At 35.8% G+C, this 17010-nt stretch overlaps 1 protein-coding gene across 1 annotated transcript; it reads left to right on the forward strand.

Moving 5' to 3' along the window:
- The first annotated feature begins 4219 nt into the window (after positions 1–4219).
- LOC105341443 (DNA-binding protein HEXBP) lies at positions 4220–16340 on the forward strand. The gene is made up of 4 exons (XM_011447989.4): positions 4220–4380; positions 12942–13153; positions 13714–13987; positions 14316–16340. The coding sequence occupies exons 2-4, from the start codon at positions 13021–13023 to the stop codon at positions 14434–14436; spliced, it is 528 nt and encodes a 175-aa protein (XP_011446291.3). The 5' UTR covers positions 4220–4380; positions 12942–13020; the 3' UTR covers positions 14437–16340.
- Positions 16341–17010: the final 670 nt, after the last annotated feature.

Consider the following 17010-nt stretch of genomic DNA (forward strand, 5'->3'; position numbering starts at 1 on the left):
ATTTTAAAGAGACGGAATAAACTGTATGGGTACCAAGTTTATTTTGAGACGACAATGCATTAAGTTTTGTGGGGCACTTACAATATAAGAATTTTCCTATGAAACTTCAATGTGAAATACGAGCAGGACTACGTCGCGTCTCGAGAAAGGGTGTGGGGGGGGGGGGGGCTTGGTCCACCAGGGCGCTGCCCCAGGACGGTGTAAATAAACGGGTCGAGAACTCCTATGAACTAGATGTTGATTTAAATATCTTGGCCTATATCAAACAAAATTGTTTTTAAAAAATCGATCTTTAACTTTTACAAATGTCTCGAGATAATAATTTTATAAGCAATATCATATTCCATGAAATCATATGGTTGAAGAATTCAATTTAATTTTTAATTAGGGCATGAGAGTGATTCTCTCTCTCTCTCTCTCTCACTCTCTCTCTCTCTCTCTCTCTCTCTCTCTCTCTCTCTCTCATTATTCTTTATTACGAAAACAAGATTTGCGCTCTTTTCTTTGTTTACATTCATTTATAGTTTCCAATATTTGTCACATTTAAGTTTGTTTGTTACCTTGCATTTTCTTTTCAGCATTCAATATGCAAATAAAAACACGACCTGCGCTTTGTTTACATTATTTATTAACAAAGAGTTAAAATAAGTCAGCAGTGTGTCTCGCTTTTACCTCGAAGACAGACTTTCTTGTTTGGGTTGGCCATTAGAAATACCTTGATTATAAAAGCATTCTCTGCATCAAAAATGGAAAACTGAAAGTTGAAAATCCTTTAAAGTGATGTGATGTTAATTTTTCTTATGCAGTGATGCACTTTAACAATTGTTTAGTTATTTTTTTTAATTTACACTTAATTAATTATCAATTAAAAGAGAGATGTAAATATCCACAAAAAAATGCATGCTATCTTTGATGATTCAGACGGGCTAAAGATCATTGCAGAAACAAATACATGGTTATAACCATTTACAGATGTATAATGATCCTTATGTTTTATGACAATTGTAAATTGTATTATATTATTATTAATTGAACCTAGTAAGTTGCAAGAGCTTGTGTTCGAACCCTTAATTTGTATTTATATATACAATAAAATATGTTCAAACCAACCAACCTGTTAACGGGTTCGAGGCCGGTGGATCAATTCAAAATTATATCCCAGATGGTGAAAATTGGCGTAAAGGGACAAAACTTCGTACTGTGTAATACCTACTTATTTCAATTCAGATCGGAAATTTTTAATGCTTTGTGTGAATTATTTCTGAAAATCTATGGCACGATCTACTTGGTTTACCGACCTTTAACTATAAATAGTTTACGAACTCCAAGATATTGATATATAGCACTAGTTTTTATCTGTAAAACTATATTTACGGTTGTAATCTACATTTACGAACGAAAATCTGTGTTTTTCTGTCAGTACCTAAACGTTAACAATAGATTTTGCTGATAAATATAGATTTACATCATTAAGTAAAGGACCCCAAATCGACATCTACAACATAGTTTGCTTCTATATGATACTGATTTACTACTGTCCCACTCAGAAAATGACATGCAACACATGCCGGATACCGTCGACGCCGGGTGCAGAAAATTGAAAAATCCAAGGTTGTTCACTTCTGGAAAGATAAATCGAATTTAAAGGGGCATGGCCACGATTTTGGTCGAATTCTATTTTTCTGTTTTTATTATTTACAATGCTTTAGGAATGTATTTCTAATTATCAACAAAAATTTGAGAGTCAGTTGCAGAGTTATACGCTAGATACAGAGTCACAATTCTTTAATTTGTCATGTATTGTAAATTTTTAATTTACTGGGTGGGTGTAAATACAAAATTTACAAAATGACACAAGACTCGTGCCCTGTATTTGTTTACAGAGGTTCAATATACCAGTAAAACATCTTTTTCGAGCTGATTTGTCTATCTTCTTATTCATTTTAAGCATAAATGAAGAGTTTCTAACGTTTAACACATTAATTTTAGGTATAAAACTGGGATTTTTGCTTCAACATTCAAAATGTAAACAAAATTTTTGTTTGTTTACATAGCAAAAAATTGTAAGCTCTATAACTCGCTTATAACTCAACAAATGACACTCAAGTTTTGCAGGTTGCCTATTAAAAATGCCTTTCTGAAAAATAGTAAAGTTATCATTAAAATCCGAAAAACAATTTTTGACCAAAATTGGGACTATGCCCCTTTAAGTTTTCATTTAGGGAAAAATTATCTGGACTACGGTGCGTCTTACAAAATTCTAGGAGTGATTATCGACGAAAAGTGGACGCTGAAATTAATGCCCTGGGATCCATCATCCCCAAAATCAACGCAATCAAATTGGATTCCGAACTTCTGAAAAATTATTCATTAATTGTGTCGCCCCAGTCCTAATACAGCTGTAGGGTATGGGGGTAGAAGAGGCATAACTGTACTGAAAGTACTAGCACCAATTTTACTACAATTAAACTTTGAAACCGCGATTGGCTCAACACTATTCAAGATGTATCAAAACTTAGAACACGTAAAGGCACGTAGCATCGTTTTTGAAAAGGGGGGGGGGGGGCAGACTTATCCAAAAAATCTTGATCAGCAAAAAAAAGGGGGGGGGGGTACTTTTCAAAATCCTATTCCGTGGGGGGGAGGGGGGGCAAGTAACTTCAATTTCACTGTTTTAAAATTGAATTTTTTACAAGGTTTCATAAAAGTGTGTGTGTGGGGGGGGGGGGGGGCAGCTCCATTTTAATTCAATTTTTTGTATGTAAATTAAAGAAAAATCTTTGCTGCGCCAAAAAGTGGGGGGCCAGCCCCCGCCCCCTGATGCTACGTGCCTGGAACATACATCTTTTTTAAATCCAGTTACTAAGTCGAAAAATACGCTAGATCTCCCAATTTCATCATATCTAAATTGGCAGTGTGAGATGTACATGTACTTCCCTAAACATGGAAACAGGTCGCTGCAGCGGAGAATGTCGAGGGCAGAATATGTAACGTGTGTGACTTGAATGAAATTTAAACAGAAAATCATTTTTTTATTGTCCTTTCTTTTTCAGAGAACCCATCTATTTCATAATATTGGAAATAATTGAAATATCTATAGGTCTAAATATTACTATAGATACAGTATTCTGTTGATTGATCTAACATGAACTATCCCCACCATCCTCCTTATCTTCATGAATTATTATAAATTATACACATTTTTATGGGACAGAAACACTTGACAAAGCCATATATCTTACTCCCAAAACATGCTGATTTTACACACTTTGTAACAGTTTTTAAAAAGGTGATTTATATATAGGTCATTGGGCCAGGTGTTAAAAATGTGATTTATATATAGGTCATTGGGCCAGGTGTATCTATATTATATCTGAACTTTTAATTGTGTAATTGTTATGTAATACAAATATGCAACTATAATAAACTATTTACTTACTTGTAAACTATACAGTTTACATTCGTTAACTATAGTTTAAGAGTTGTTAAAAGTTCCACATATACTTTACTGTCCGTTAAGCAGTTTACTTCCCAATATATACCTAGTTTATCGACTGTGAAACTATATATGTTTAGACCATTTTTCTTGAACTTGCCATGTTATAAATCATTGGTAGAGCGTGGGGATAGTCGCCGCACCCTGGCGACGTCATTTGTGGGTCTTAGCTTTATGTTTTTCTACCAATAACGAAGAGTTGACTGAAAACGCGCGACGCTTTATTCATTTTTTTTTTTTAAATTATATATATATTTACAGTTCATGAGGAGCAAATCAATTTAAGTTAAAAATTAATCCAAGATGTATTTAATTTCACGTGTATTTACGTATTCACTTTAACATGCATTGGAAAAAAGGAAAATCATAGATATGATCTTAAAACAATTTAACATGTTAATGTTAAAACACTTGCCTTTTAACCAGTGTTAACGATCTTGTATGTATGTGAAAGTGGGTGGCTTTGTAAACAGTGAAAAATGGGGGGGGGGGGGGGCTGGGCACATACCTTGATTATGGAATATGATTTGTAAACTGAAAAAGTATGAAGGATATAGCTAGGTCTGCATATTTGTCAGTTACTTGTTATTCATGTGAGCAATGAGGTCCATAGGAAAGATAAACCTTGCACATTTTTCAACGTATTATGTGTGTTATGTTTTTACCCCTAGGCCTTCGTTAAATTTGTGAAAAGTGACAATGGTCACTAACCAAATAAGTTCCTTGATTAAAAGGTGGTTTTATCGGAATAAATCCGGATTCGGTGTACCTATTACGATAGATCGTGTGCAAAAGTGCCGTGTGCAAAACAGCAAAATTGAGCGCCAAGAGGAAACGTGGTTATCAGGGTTGAGGAGGAGTGGAGTGGAGAGGAGAGAATTTTGGTAATACACTCCGAATTATTTTACTTCTGTAATGATCGACGCGTGTATTTATTGATCTTTTATCTGTTATTTATGATTTTTATACCGCTTATTTTGTCTTAAAAATCGAGTTTTTCTTGCATTTGGGTTGCAATGGCGTCGAAGCACGTGGTCTTGAATAGAATGCGCAATTTACACAGAATGTAAATCGAAGTCTGAAAGAACCACAATAACACGACGACGATCTCAGTTAAAATATGAATGTAGTATAAATCACAATTTTGGAATTGTAACCTAGAAATTTGCCACTTTACACTCGTTTAAAAAATGAGAAAGTAATTTGTTCTGTTGGACCTTGGTGAAATCGTATGAATTTATTCAGCCCTTACACTCCTCCTGTACTCTATGGAGAATGATTATAAGAATTTGTGCCTTAAAATTTAAAAGAATATTTTGTTATAAATAATCCCATGTCTTCTAATGAAAACTAGTACACGTGGGAATCTCAGTGATTTTTTTCCCTATCAATATAAGTTATGTATTCAAATCTATCATTATGGTGAGGTACCACATGCGCGGATCTAGAGGGGGGGTCGGGGGGGTCCCGACCCCCCCTGGAAAATGAAAATTTATTAAATTTACATAGTAAAATTATCGCGAAAATATGCCTCGGACCCCCCCTGGCAAACACAATTATCCTTCGGACCCCCCCACATACTTGCCAACCTCTAACATGTGAAAATCTGGTCATGACCAGATTTGGAAAGTAAAAAATCTGGTCATAGCGCGTAACGACATTCACGACATATTTATCATGCATTTCATAGGTATATACAATAGAAATATGTGTTAAAACTTGTGTGTAATACTTATTGCAAAGAAGCATTTTAACTAACAGTTGCTGATTTTGAATTTTGTAAAGTGATCTGACACAGAAAATGGTAGGTTGTGTTCAGCTAAAAAAAAAAATGCAAAAAGAGTTTCTGCTACATTAACCTTGCTTTTGAACTCTGTAAATGATGGCATGAAGGTTGTAAGTGACTTGGAAGACTTTTGTGTATTAAAAAGCATCTATACATGAGTGACGACTTAGCGTTTTTGCATGTTTAGTCAGATCATTTTGGACACAAAATCCAATATTCAAATGTGCGTTACACAGAACGCAAAAGCCTCGTTTTGTACTCGATTACTTTGTTTTACCTATGGGAATTCATTTTCCCAGATATGTTGATAGGTACAAAAATATCGTTTTCTTTTTGTTGGTTTTGATTCCGCTGGCCCCGATGAAGACCTTTTCTTATTGGAAACCATCACATTTAATGATTTAAACCTTCGCTTAGTCAAAACAACTCACGATAATAATTACACTTAATCAGTTAATGTGTCTGTTATAGCCATCGGCATTGTTTACGCGTTACGTAAATCCAAACTCAGATTGGGTTCATAACTGGAATAAAGAGCAAGAATGTAAATTATTTACTCACAAACCCATCATTATCAATATAAATTATGAAATTTCTTGACATATTATTCAACGGAATAAATGGTATACATTACATACAAGAAACAACTTCGCATTTGACCTTTATTCCGTAACAAAGTTGATTTTAATTATAAAACCCCAATGCCATTTTCCTTCACGATATAAGCATTATAGATTGAAATGGACTCGATATCTGACCTTTATTCCGTAATGAAATACTTTTGAAATACAACTTTGGTGCCTGATTCTTCATCGTAATATTACATGAATTAACATATATCTTAATATATTTTACCTTTACTACGTAGTAGATCATTACAAAACAAAATGTTACTGTTGTTACACTTTAAATACCGTTATGTACAACACAGAGAAACACACAAATATATACATTTTAATAGATTCAACAAATAATAACGTGAACTTTATACTTTCCCTCTTATAAGATAAGTATTATAAAAGTATTACAATTGGGCCTACAATTGACGTTAATAACGTCAACAACGTCAAAAATTATCAGCATCGCGATGCTAATAACAGGATAATGCCTATTGTTGGGCATTATCCTGTTATTAGCATCGCGATGCTGATAATTTTTGACGTTATTTTACGTAACGTCAGAAGCGTTAAAATTATCAATGAATACTCTTTATACCTTTTTTAAATATCAAGATGATGCATCTGTGTAGAATATTACAAAACATAATATCACTTATGTGCATTCCAGTACTTCATCGCAAATACACTAAATATTCATACTTTGGCGAGAATGTTTCGTCTCTCTATATATACTCCTGTTATTGACATCGCGATGCTAATAACAGGAGTATATAGAGAGAGCGAGAATAATTCGTCCCTCTATCTATTCACTCTTAAATGGCTGGAAATTATTGGCATCGCGATGCCAATAACAGGAGTATATATAGAGAGACGATATTAAGAAATCATTATAAAAACTCCGCGAAGGGAAGTATTCCCGGGAAAGAGGGTTTCTTGGGGGACTCCATCAGAAAAAAACTGGGGCTTGGGTTTTTTTTGGGGGGGGGTGTCACTATTACAGTGTTCAGTTCATCCAAAATGGCTGGAAATTATTAGCATCGCGATGCCAATAACAGGAGTATATATAGAGAGCGAGAATGATATCTATTCACTCTTAAATGGCTGGAAATTATTAGCATCACGATGCCAATAACAGGAGTATATATAGAGAGACGATATTAAGAAATCATTATAAAAACTCCGCGAGGGGAAGTATTCCCGGGAAAGAGGGTTTCTTTGGGGGGTCCATCAGAAAAAAACTGGGGCTTGGTTTTTGGGGGGGGGATGTCACTAGTACAGTGTTCAGTTCATCCGAAATAAAGCTGGAAATTATTAGCATCGCGAGGCTAATAACAGGAGTATATATAGAGAGAGCGAGAATGATATCTATTCACTCTTAAATGGCTGGAAATTATTAGCATCGCGATGCCGATAACAGGAGTATATATAGAGAGACGATGTTAAGAAATCATTATAAAAACTCCACGAAGGGAAGTATTCCCGGGAAAGAGGGTTTCTTTGGGGGGTCCATCAGAAAAAAAACTGGGGCTTGGTTTGTTTGGGGGGGATGTCACTAGTACAGTGTTCAGTTCATCCGAAATAAAGCTGGAAATTATTAGCATCGCGAGGCTAATAACAGGAGTATATATAGAGAGAGCGAGAATGATTCTTCCGTCTATATATTCACTCTGAAATGGCTGGAAATTATTAGCATCGCGATGCCAATAACAGGAGTATATATAGAGAGAGCGAGAATGATTCGTCCGTCTATATATTCACTCTGAAATGGCTGGAAATTATTAGCATCGCGATGCCAATAACAGGAGTATATATAGAGAGAGCGAGAATGATTCGTCCGTCTATATATTCACTCTGAAATGGCTGGAAATTATTAGCATCGCGATGCCAATAACAGGAGTATATATAGAGAGACGATATTAAGAAATCATTATAAAAACTCCACGAAGGGAAGTATTCCCGGGAAAGAGGGTTTCTTTGGGGGGTCCATCAGAAAAAAACCTGGGGCTTGGTTTTTTTGGGGGGGATGTCACTATTACAGAGTGGTCAGTTCATCTGAAATACGGCTGGAAATTATTAGCATCGCGATGCTAATAACAGGAGTATATATAGAGAGAGCGAGAATGATTCGTCCGTCTATATATTCACTCTCAAATGGCTGGAAATTATTAGCATCGCGATGCCAATAACAGGAGTATATATAGAGAGACGTTGTTCAGAAATCATTATAAAAACTCCACGAAGGGAAGTATTCCCGGGAAAGAGGGTTTCTTTGGGGGGTCCATCAAAAAAAAAAACCTGGGGCTTGGTTTTTTTTGGGGGGGATGTCACTATTACAGAGTGTTCAGTTCATCCGAAATGGCTGGAAATTATTAGCATCGCGATGCCAATAACAGGAGTATATATAGAGAGAGCGAGAATAATCGTCTGTCTAGTAATTGTCCCGTTATCGACATCCCTGTGTAATGACAATGCATTTAAAGTCCGTGCATTTAAACCTCGTCCAAAATTAACGCATTCTTCTACGGAATAAAGAGCAAGAATGTAAATTATTTACTCACAAACCCATCATTATCAATATAAATTATGAAATTTCTTGACATATTATTCAACGGAATAAATGGTATACATTACATACAAGAAACAACTTCGCATTTGACCTTTATTCCGTAACAAAGTTGATTTTAATTATAAAACCCCAATGCCATTTTCCTTCACGATATAAGCATTATAGATTGAAATGGACTCGATATCTGACCTTTATTCCGTAATGAAATACTTTTGAAATACAACTTTGGTGCCTGATTCTTCATCGTAATATTACATGAATTAACATATATCTTAATATATTTTACCTTTACTACGTAGTAGATCATTACAAAACAAAATGTTACTGTTGTTACACTTTAAATACCGTTATGTACAACACAGAGAAACACACAAATATATACATTTTAATAGATTCAACAAATAATAACGTGAACTTTATACTTTCCCTCTTATAAGATAAGTATTATAAAAGTATTACAATTGGGCCTACAATTGACGTTAATAACGTCAACAACGTCAAAAATTATCAGCATCGCGATGCTAATAACAGGATAATGCCTATTGTTGGGCATTATCCTGTTATTAGCATCGCGATGCTGATAATTTTTGACGTTATTTTACGTAACGTCAGAAGCGTTAAAATTATCAATGAATACTCTTTATACCTTTTTTAAATATCAAGATGATGCATCTGTGTAGAATATTACAAAACATAATATCACTTATGTGCATTCCAGTACTTCATCGCAAATACACTAAATATTCATACTTTGGCGAGAATGTTTCGTCTCTCTATATATACTCCTGTTATTGACATCGCGATGCTAATAACAGGAGTATATAGAGAGAGCGAGAATAATTCGTCCCTCTATCTATTCACTCTTAAATGGCTGGAAATTATTGGCATCGCGATGCCAATAACAGGAGTATATATAGAGAGACGATATTAAGAAATCATTATAAAAACTCCGCGAAGGGAAGTATTCCCGGGAAAGAGGGTTTCTTGGGGGACTCCATCAGAAAAAAACTGGGGCTTGGGTTTTTTTTGGGGGGGGGTGTCACTATTACAGTGTTCAGTTCATCCAAAATGGCTGGAAATTATTAGCATCGCGATGCCAATAACAGGAGTATATATAGAGAGCGAGAATGATATCTATTCACTCTTAAATGGCTGGAAATTATTAGCATCACGATGCCAATAACAGGAGTATATATAGAGAGACGATATTAAGAAATCATTATAAAAACTCCGCGAGGGGAAGTATTCCCGGGAAAGAGGGTTTCTTTGGGGGGTCCATCAGAAAAAAACTGGGGCTTGGTTTTTGGGGGGGGGATGTCACTAGTACAGTGTTCAGTTCATCCGAAATAAAGCTGGAAATTATTAGCATCGCGAGGCTAATAACAGGAGTATATATAGAGAGAGCGAGAATGATATCTATTCACTCTTAAATGGCTGGAAATTATTAGCATCGCGATGCCGATAACAGGAGTATATATAGAGAGACGATGTTAAGAAATCATTATAAAAACTCCACGAAGGGAAGTATTCCCGGGAAAGAGGGTTTCTTTGGGGGGTCCATCAGAAAAAAAACTGGGGCTTGGTTTGTTTGGGGGGGATGTCACTAGTACAGTGTTCAGTTCATCCGAAATAAAGCTGGAAATTATTAGCATCGCGAGGCTAATAACAGGAGTATATATAGAGAGAGCGAGAATGATTCTTCCGTCTATATATTCACTCTGAAATGGCTGGAAATTATTAGCATCGCGATGCCAATAACAGGAGTATATATAGAGAGAGCGAGAATGATTCGTCCGTCTATATATTCACTCTGAAATGGCTGGAAATTATTAGCATCGCGATGCCAATAACAGGAGTATATATAGAGAGAGCGAGAATGATTCGTCCGTCTATATATTCACTCTGAAATGGCTGGAAATTATTAGCATCGCGATGCCAATAACAGGAGTATATATAGAGAGACGATATTAAGAAATCATTATAAAAACTCCACGAAGGGAAGTATTCCCGGGAAAGAGGGTTTCTTTGGGGGGTCCATCAGAAAAAAACCTGGGGCTTGGTTTTTTTGGGGGGGATGTCACTATTACAGAGTGGTCAGTTCATCTGAAATACGGCTGGAAATTATTAGCATCGCGATGCTAATAACAGGAGTATATATAGAGAGAGCGAGAATGATTCGTCCGTCTATATATTCACTCTCAAATGGCTGGAAATTATTAGCATCGCGATGCCAATAACAGGAGTATATATAGAGAGACGTTGTTCAGAAATCATTATAAAAACTCCACGAAGGGAAGTATTCCCGGGAAAGAGGGTTTCTTTGGGGGGTCCATCAAAAAAAAAAACCTGGGGCTTGGTTTTTTTTGGGGGGGATGTCACTATTACAGAGTGTTCAGTTCATCCGAAATGGCTGGAAATTATTAGCATCGCGATGCCAATAACAGGAGTATATATAGAGAGAGCGAGAATAATCGTCTGTCTAGTAATTGTCCCGTTATCGACATCCCTGTGTAATGACAATGCATTTAAAGTCCGTGCATTTAAACCTCGTCCAAAATTAACGCATTCTTCTACGGAATAAAGAGCAAGAATGTAAATTATTTACTCACAAACCCATCATTATCAATATAAATTATGAAATTTCTTGACATATTATTCAACGGAATAAATGGTATACATTACATACAAGAAACAACTTCGCATTTGACCTTTATTCCGTAACAAAGTTGATTTTAATTATAAAACCCCAATGCCATTTTCCTTCACGATATAAGCATTATAGATTGAAATGGACTCGATATCTGACCTTTATTCCGTAATGAAATACTTTTGAAATACAACTTTGGTGCCTGATTCTTCATCGTAATATTACATGAATTAACATATATCTTAATATATTTTACCTTTACTACGTAGTAGATCATTACAAAACAAAATGTTACTGTTGTTACACTTTAAATACCGTTATGTACAACACAGAGAAACACACAAATATATACATTTTAATAGATTCAACAAATAATAACGTGAACTTTATACTTTCCCTCTTATAAGATAAGTATTATAAAAGTATTACAATTGGGCCTACAATTGACGTTAATAACGTCAACAACGTCAAAAATTATCAGCATCGCGATGCTAATAACAGGATAATGCCGATTATAAGAATTTGTGCCTTAAAATTTAAAAGAATATTTTGTTATAAATAATCCCATGTCTTCTAATGAAAACTAGTACACGTGGGAATCTCAGTGATTTTTTTCCCTATCAATATAAGTTATGTATTCAAATCTATCATTATGGTGAGGTACCACATGCGCGGATCTAGAGGGGGGGTCGGGGGGGTCCCGACCCCCCCTGGAAAATGAAAATTTATTAAATTTACATAGTAAAATTATCGCGAAAATATGCCTCGGACCCCCCCTGGCAAACACAATTATCCTTCGGACCCCCCCACATACTTGCCAACCTCTAACATGTGAAAATCTGGTCATGACCAGATTTGGAAAGTAAAAAATCTGGTCATAGCGCGTAACGACATTCACGACATATTTATCATGCATTTCATAGGTATATACAATAGAAATATGTGTTAAAACTTGTGTGTAATACTTATTGCAAAGAAGCATTTTAACTAACAGTTGCTGATTTTGAATTTTGTAAAGTGATCTGACACAGAAAATGGTAGGTTGTGTTCAGCTAAAAAAAAAAATGCAAAAAGAGTTTCTGCTACATTAACCTTGCTTTTGAACTCTGTAAATGATGGCATGAAGGTTGTAAGTGACTTGGAAGACTTTTGTGTATTAAAAAGCATCTATACATGAGTGACGACTTAGCGTTTTTGCATGTTTAGTCAGATCATTTTGGACACAAAATCCAATATTCAAATGTGCGTTACACAGAACGCAAAAGCCTCGTTTTGTACTCGATTACTTTGTTTTACCTATGGGAATTCATTTTCCCAGATATGTTGATAGGTACAAAAATATCGTTTTCTTTTTGTTGGTTTTGATTCCGCTGGCCCCGATGAAGACCTTTTCTTATTGGAAACCATCACATTTAATGATTTAAACCTTCGCTTAGTCAAAACAACTCACGATAATAATTACACTTAATCAGTTAATGTGTCTGTTATAGCCATCGGCATTGTTTACGCGTTACGTAAATCCAAACTCAGATTGGGTTCATAACTGGAAGTCAAATGCGCAACGTAATTTACGAACCAAATCCGGAAATCGGGAGATTTTCGGGTTGTTCGACACAAATCGGGTGAAAAGCATGACCCGCCGGGTCATAAAAAATAATCGGGTGAAGGGTTGAAAAATCGGGTGTGACCCGACGAAATCGGGTCAGTTGGCAAGTATGCCCCCCCATGAAAAATTTTCTGGATCCGCGCATGTACCAAAGATTGAAATGAGGGAAATGAAATATTTAAAGAAGTCTTAAAAGTTGTGCATTTGCTTGTTTTTGTAGAGAGACGAGGAGCGAAGTGGTGTGGTTTTTATATTAACATCAGTTTGCAATAAGTTGACAACAGTACATCAGGAGAACAATGGGCGACAGTAACTGCTACAAGTGTGGAAAGCCAGGCCACTTTGCACGGGAGTGTAGAAGCGGGGGTGGTGGTGGTGGTGGCGGCGGCCGGGGAGGATTCCGAGGAGGTCGCGGCGGGGGAGGAGCCGGTGGTCAGTTCATTTATTTTTACATAGATTACAAATGTTAAATAGATTACAAATGTTACATAGATTACAAATGTGAACCAAGAGAAGAGCAAAAACGATATCTGTGAAATTTTTAACAGGTCATGATACCATTGTTTTGCTACTGTTGCATGTGACCCTGTGGTTTCACAGTTGCATTGTTATTAAACAAACAGCAATGTTTAAAAAGCACTGGAATATGGACTTTGTTAGTACATGCTTCTCAGGAGGTTTGATCATGTACCAAGGCTTCCTTGTAAACTTTATAACATTCCTGTTTATACAAATACCAATAAATGACCAATCAGCTCAAGGCTGCGTGGCTAAGAATGTGTGGTTTTCAAACAGAGTATGAAATGGGTATTTTAAGATGTTAAAAATGAATCTAAATTTGCAACTATAGCATGCAAGACTTTGCAGTTTCTATTACTTAAAAAATGTATTGATGATTGGGAGGGGGGGGGGGATAAATAGGCTTCTAAGGATAACAACACAGAGATAAATTTAAAGAAGTGATTGACTCTCGGATGTTTTTCTACTTACAGGAACCAAGTGTTATAACTGTGGAAAAACTGGACACTTTGCTAGAGACTGCACCAACGAGGCCCAGGAGCGCAGAGAAAGAAGCAGTGCATGCTATCATTGCGAAGAGGAAGGCCATCTGGCCAGAGATTGCCCCAACCGTGACACCAAGGGGGGCGGTGGTGGAGACAAGGGGTCATGCTACAACTGTAACCGACCAGGACACATCGCTCGGGACTGCCCGGACCAACGTAGAGGGGGCGGCGGCGGTGGTGGACGGGAACAGACCTGTTACAAGTAGGTCACTGATACCAGGCCATTTCTGATTGGTTGTTGGAAAGATTTTACATTTGATAAAGATTCCCATACTCTTGAGTAATGTAAATTTCTGATTGGTTGTTTAAGGTATTGATTTTGACAAGAGTAATTTCTTTCATTTTCTCAAGTGCCTGATTCCTGATTGAAGTTAGATAAATGCAGGGCTTTTTAGAAATGTGTTAAAAAAAAAAAAATTAAAAAAAAAATAACTAAAAATTTAATAGTTAGGATGAGTTACTGTTCCTGTTAGACAGGTGAACTCTGTTTGCCTAAGATGTTGCTCATTTAGTTTATCCTGCTCTTTCAGCTGTGGAGAGTCCGGTCACATCGCGCGGGAATGCTCCAACAGTAGCAGCAGCAAGAACGTCAAGTGTTACAACTGTAACGAGATGGGCCACTTTGCTCGCGACTGTCCCACCGAGGACTAGACTTCTCTCCGGAGTTTGATGTTTAGAAAAGAACTTTAAAGTATCTTTAAGAGGAAAAAATTTCTTGTATTGTATTTGATTCTTGTGTAATGGCGCATCAATTTTTGTTTGGTAGTGGATAATCCTTTAGTCCTTTAATATGATTTACTTTGTCGCTTGAATTTGCCAAACACAAAAAAAAAATGAAAAATGAAACGGAGGCATAGAAATATACTGGCGTTCAATATGTTTGGGAAAAGTTGATTATGACATTGTAAATCATTTTAAGGCTGTTTGTGATAAAGATGATGTATCATTTTGTAATGTTAATCCATATCTGATCGTGAGAAATGGAGAAATATTGTCAACATTATTTGCATTCCTTGTCTCGCATCAGAACCAAGAGCAGATAAATCAGGCTTAATACTTCAGATTAAAATTACTGGTAATGAATTAACTTGAACAAAGTTTTGATCATCATTTTAATTTTAAATGATTAAAAGAACTTTAAATGATTCAGAGACTGTAGACCGATAAATACAAAATTATGAATGAGAAAGAAGCAAAGAATTCAAGGCTTAATGGAAAACGTAAATTTTGTTGTAATGATTTATCTGCTCTTGTGTAGCCCTCCAAGTTCTAACACACAACAGGGATGGTAGTAAGAAAATGTCATAAATTCACTGTCACAGCTCGGACGTGAAGGGCTTATGGACTCTGTACATAATGGTTTTCTTTGTTAATTGTAACTCCAGAGGTCGTGTGATGTCAAAGGTTAGAGGTCAAGGAGACATCCATTCCAATCTCGAGGTTTTCCACCTGTGTTTATGTCTGGTGTAGTTGGAAGGGGTGGACCCATCTTTGTAATGGTTGTAAACGGGGTTTCAAAAATGTAATTGTATTGCATTTATGTACAAGAGGTTATATTTGATCGGTCCACATGCACTTTTATTGAATAACTGTTTAGATGCATTGTGCCGATAGTGTTCAGATGTTATAAAGGAATAGTGATAACTGTTAGTCAAGATATTTTTATATGGGGCAGTATTTGGAAATGAATTCTGAAGTTCAAAGATTAGCATAGTCAACAGACTTTAATACTGAGTGAAATTGGGAATTCTTAAAAATTTCCCATATGGTTTCAGTTGAAGTTAACTTATTTTTCTCATTTGAAAGAAAAAATGTGCTATAAGAAAATAATTGGCACACCCCTGAAAAAAAAAAACAGAAAAATGTGCAATTTTCATTTATATATTCCAATCATTTTCTAGGGGAAAATGTTAATCAAAGTTAACATTTTTTCCTTGAAAATAAGTGTATTTTGCTCAATTAGCATCTGACTTTTCAACTTGTTATTTGTGAAGCCAAATTGGGTATTTTTTCCATTATTTAATTTTTATTAACGGTTGATAATTGAGCAAAGTACTGAAGTAGGAGGTGGTGAAGCGTGACGGGAGATAATGTGGTCTCCGGGCGGGCGGTTGGGCGTGACTGTTGGTTGCGGCCAAGCGCCCGCTACGATGTAGAGGAGGAGTCGAGGAAACACACTCTCAAAGGCAGCTGATTCGGTGACCCACGTGGAAGGAGTTTTGTATATTGATAATGTACTCTTTTTATTTTAGGTAGCCTAAAGTTGGCTTATGAATTAATTTTTAAATCAACTTTGTTTGCTGAACTTTTACAGGTTTTGGAAGTTATAAACAATTATGAGAAAAATTCTATCTTAGCCTTTAAGGCAGTTGCCGTTTTGAGGTAAAGAAACGATCCATTTTTAGAATCGATGCTCAAAGCATTGTACAGCATTCAAGGTTGATTTAAGCTCCATGCTGCATACAATTTTTGTAACATGATGATGTATATATGCAGCAGTTATTTAGTTGATTGAAAGTGAAGATGTGATGGAAAATAAAACATATTAACAAGGATCACTTGTGACTTTTCTTTCTTAATAGAATCTCATGAGGTTAGAGTTGAACATGTTCAATGAAGAGTTCAAGTATGTAAGGAATGATCTTTCTTGTTATGGCTTTAATTAGTGTGCTGTTGTGTAAATCTTATGAATGTTTTGAAAGAAAAAGAGCAAAGCTGCTTTTCCATTCCATATCGGGAAGTATGAGATTTTGATACATGTAGGAAGGGTAAACATTAATTAATCGATGAATTACAAGATATAAGTACATGAACATGCGATAATTGGAAGGCACAAAACTTTTTTTTTTAAGCAAACTGGCTAAAATGTGACCGCTCATCATTAAGGTACCTCATTACACCTAGACTTGTACTTTTTAAGACACTAGGTCACAAGATGGCGAGTTAAATGTTAAACTGTTTATATTCAAATGGGTTGTGTAGCATCGTAGCACGGTGGTTAAAGTATTGGGCTTCTGAACCGCAGATCATGAGTTTGAATCCGCCTGGAGCTTTTGCTCATGTTCACTGAATTAAATTTTCGAAAATGTAACTTTTCATCCAAAATTGCACAATTTTTTGCCTATTTGACTTAAATATCTTTGTATCATTATGATATTTATCATAATCAAGTAATTTTCTGCTGATTTTAAAAAATATTTCAAAGTGTAGTGAGCCACCTTAAGA

Source organism: Magallana gigas, chromosome 4 (genome assembly GCF_963853765.1).
Source record: "Magallana gigas chromosome 4, xbMagGiga1.1, whole genome shotgun sequence".
Taxonomy (NCBI): Eukaryota; Metazoa; Mollusca; class Bivalvia; order Ostreida; family Ostreidae; genus Magallana; species Magallana gigas.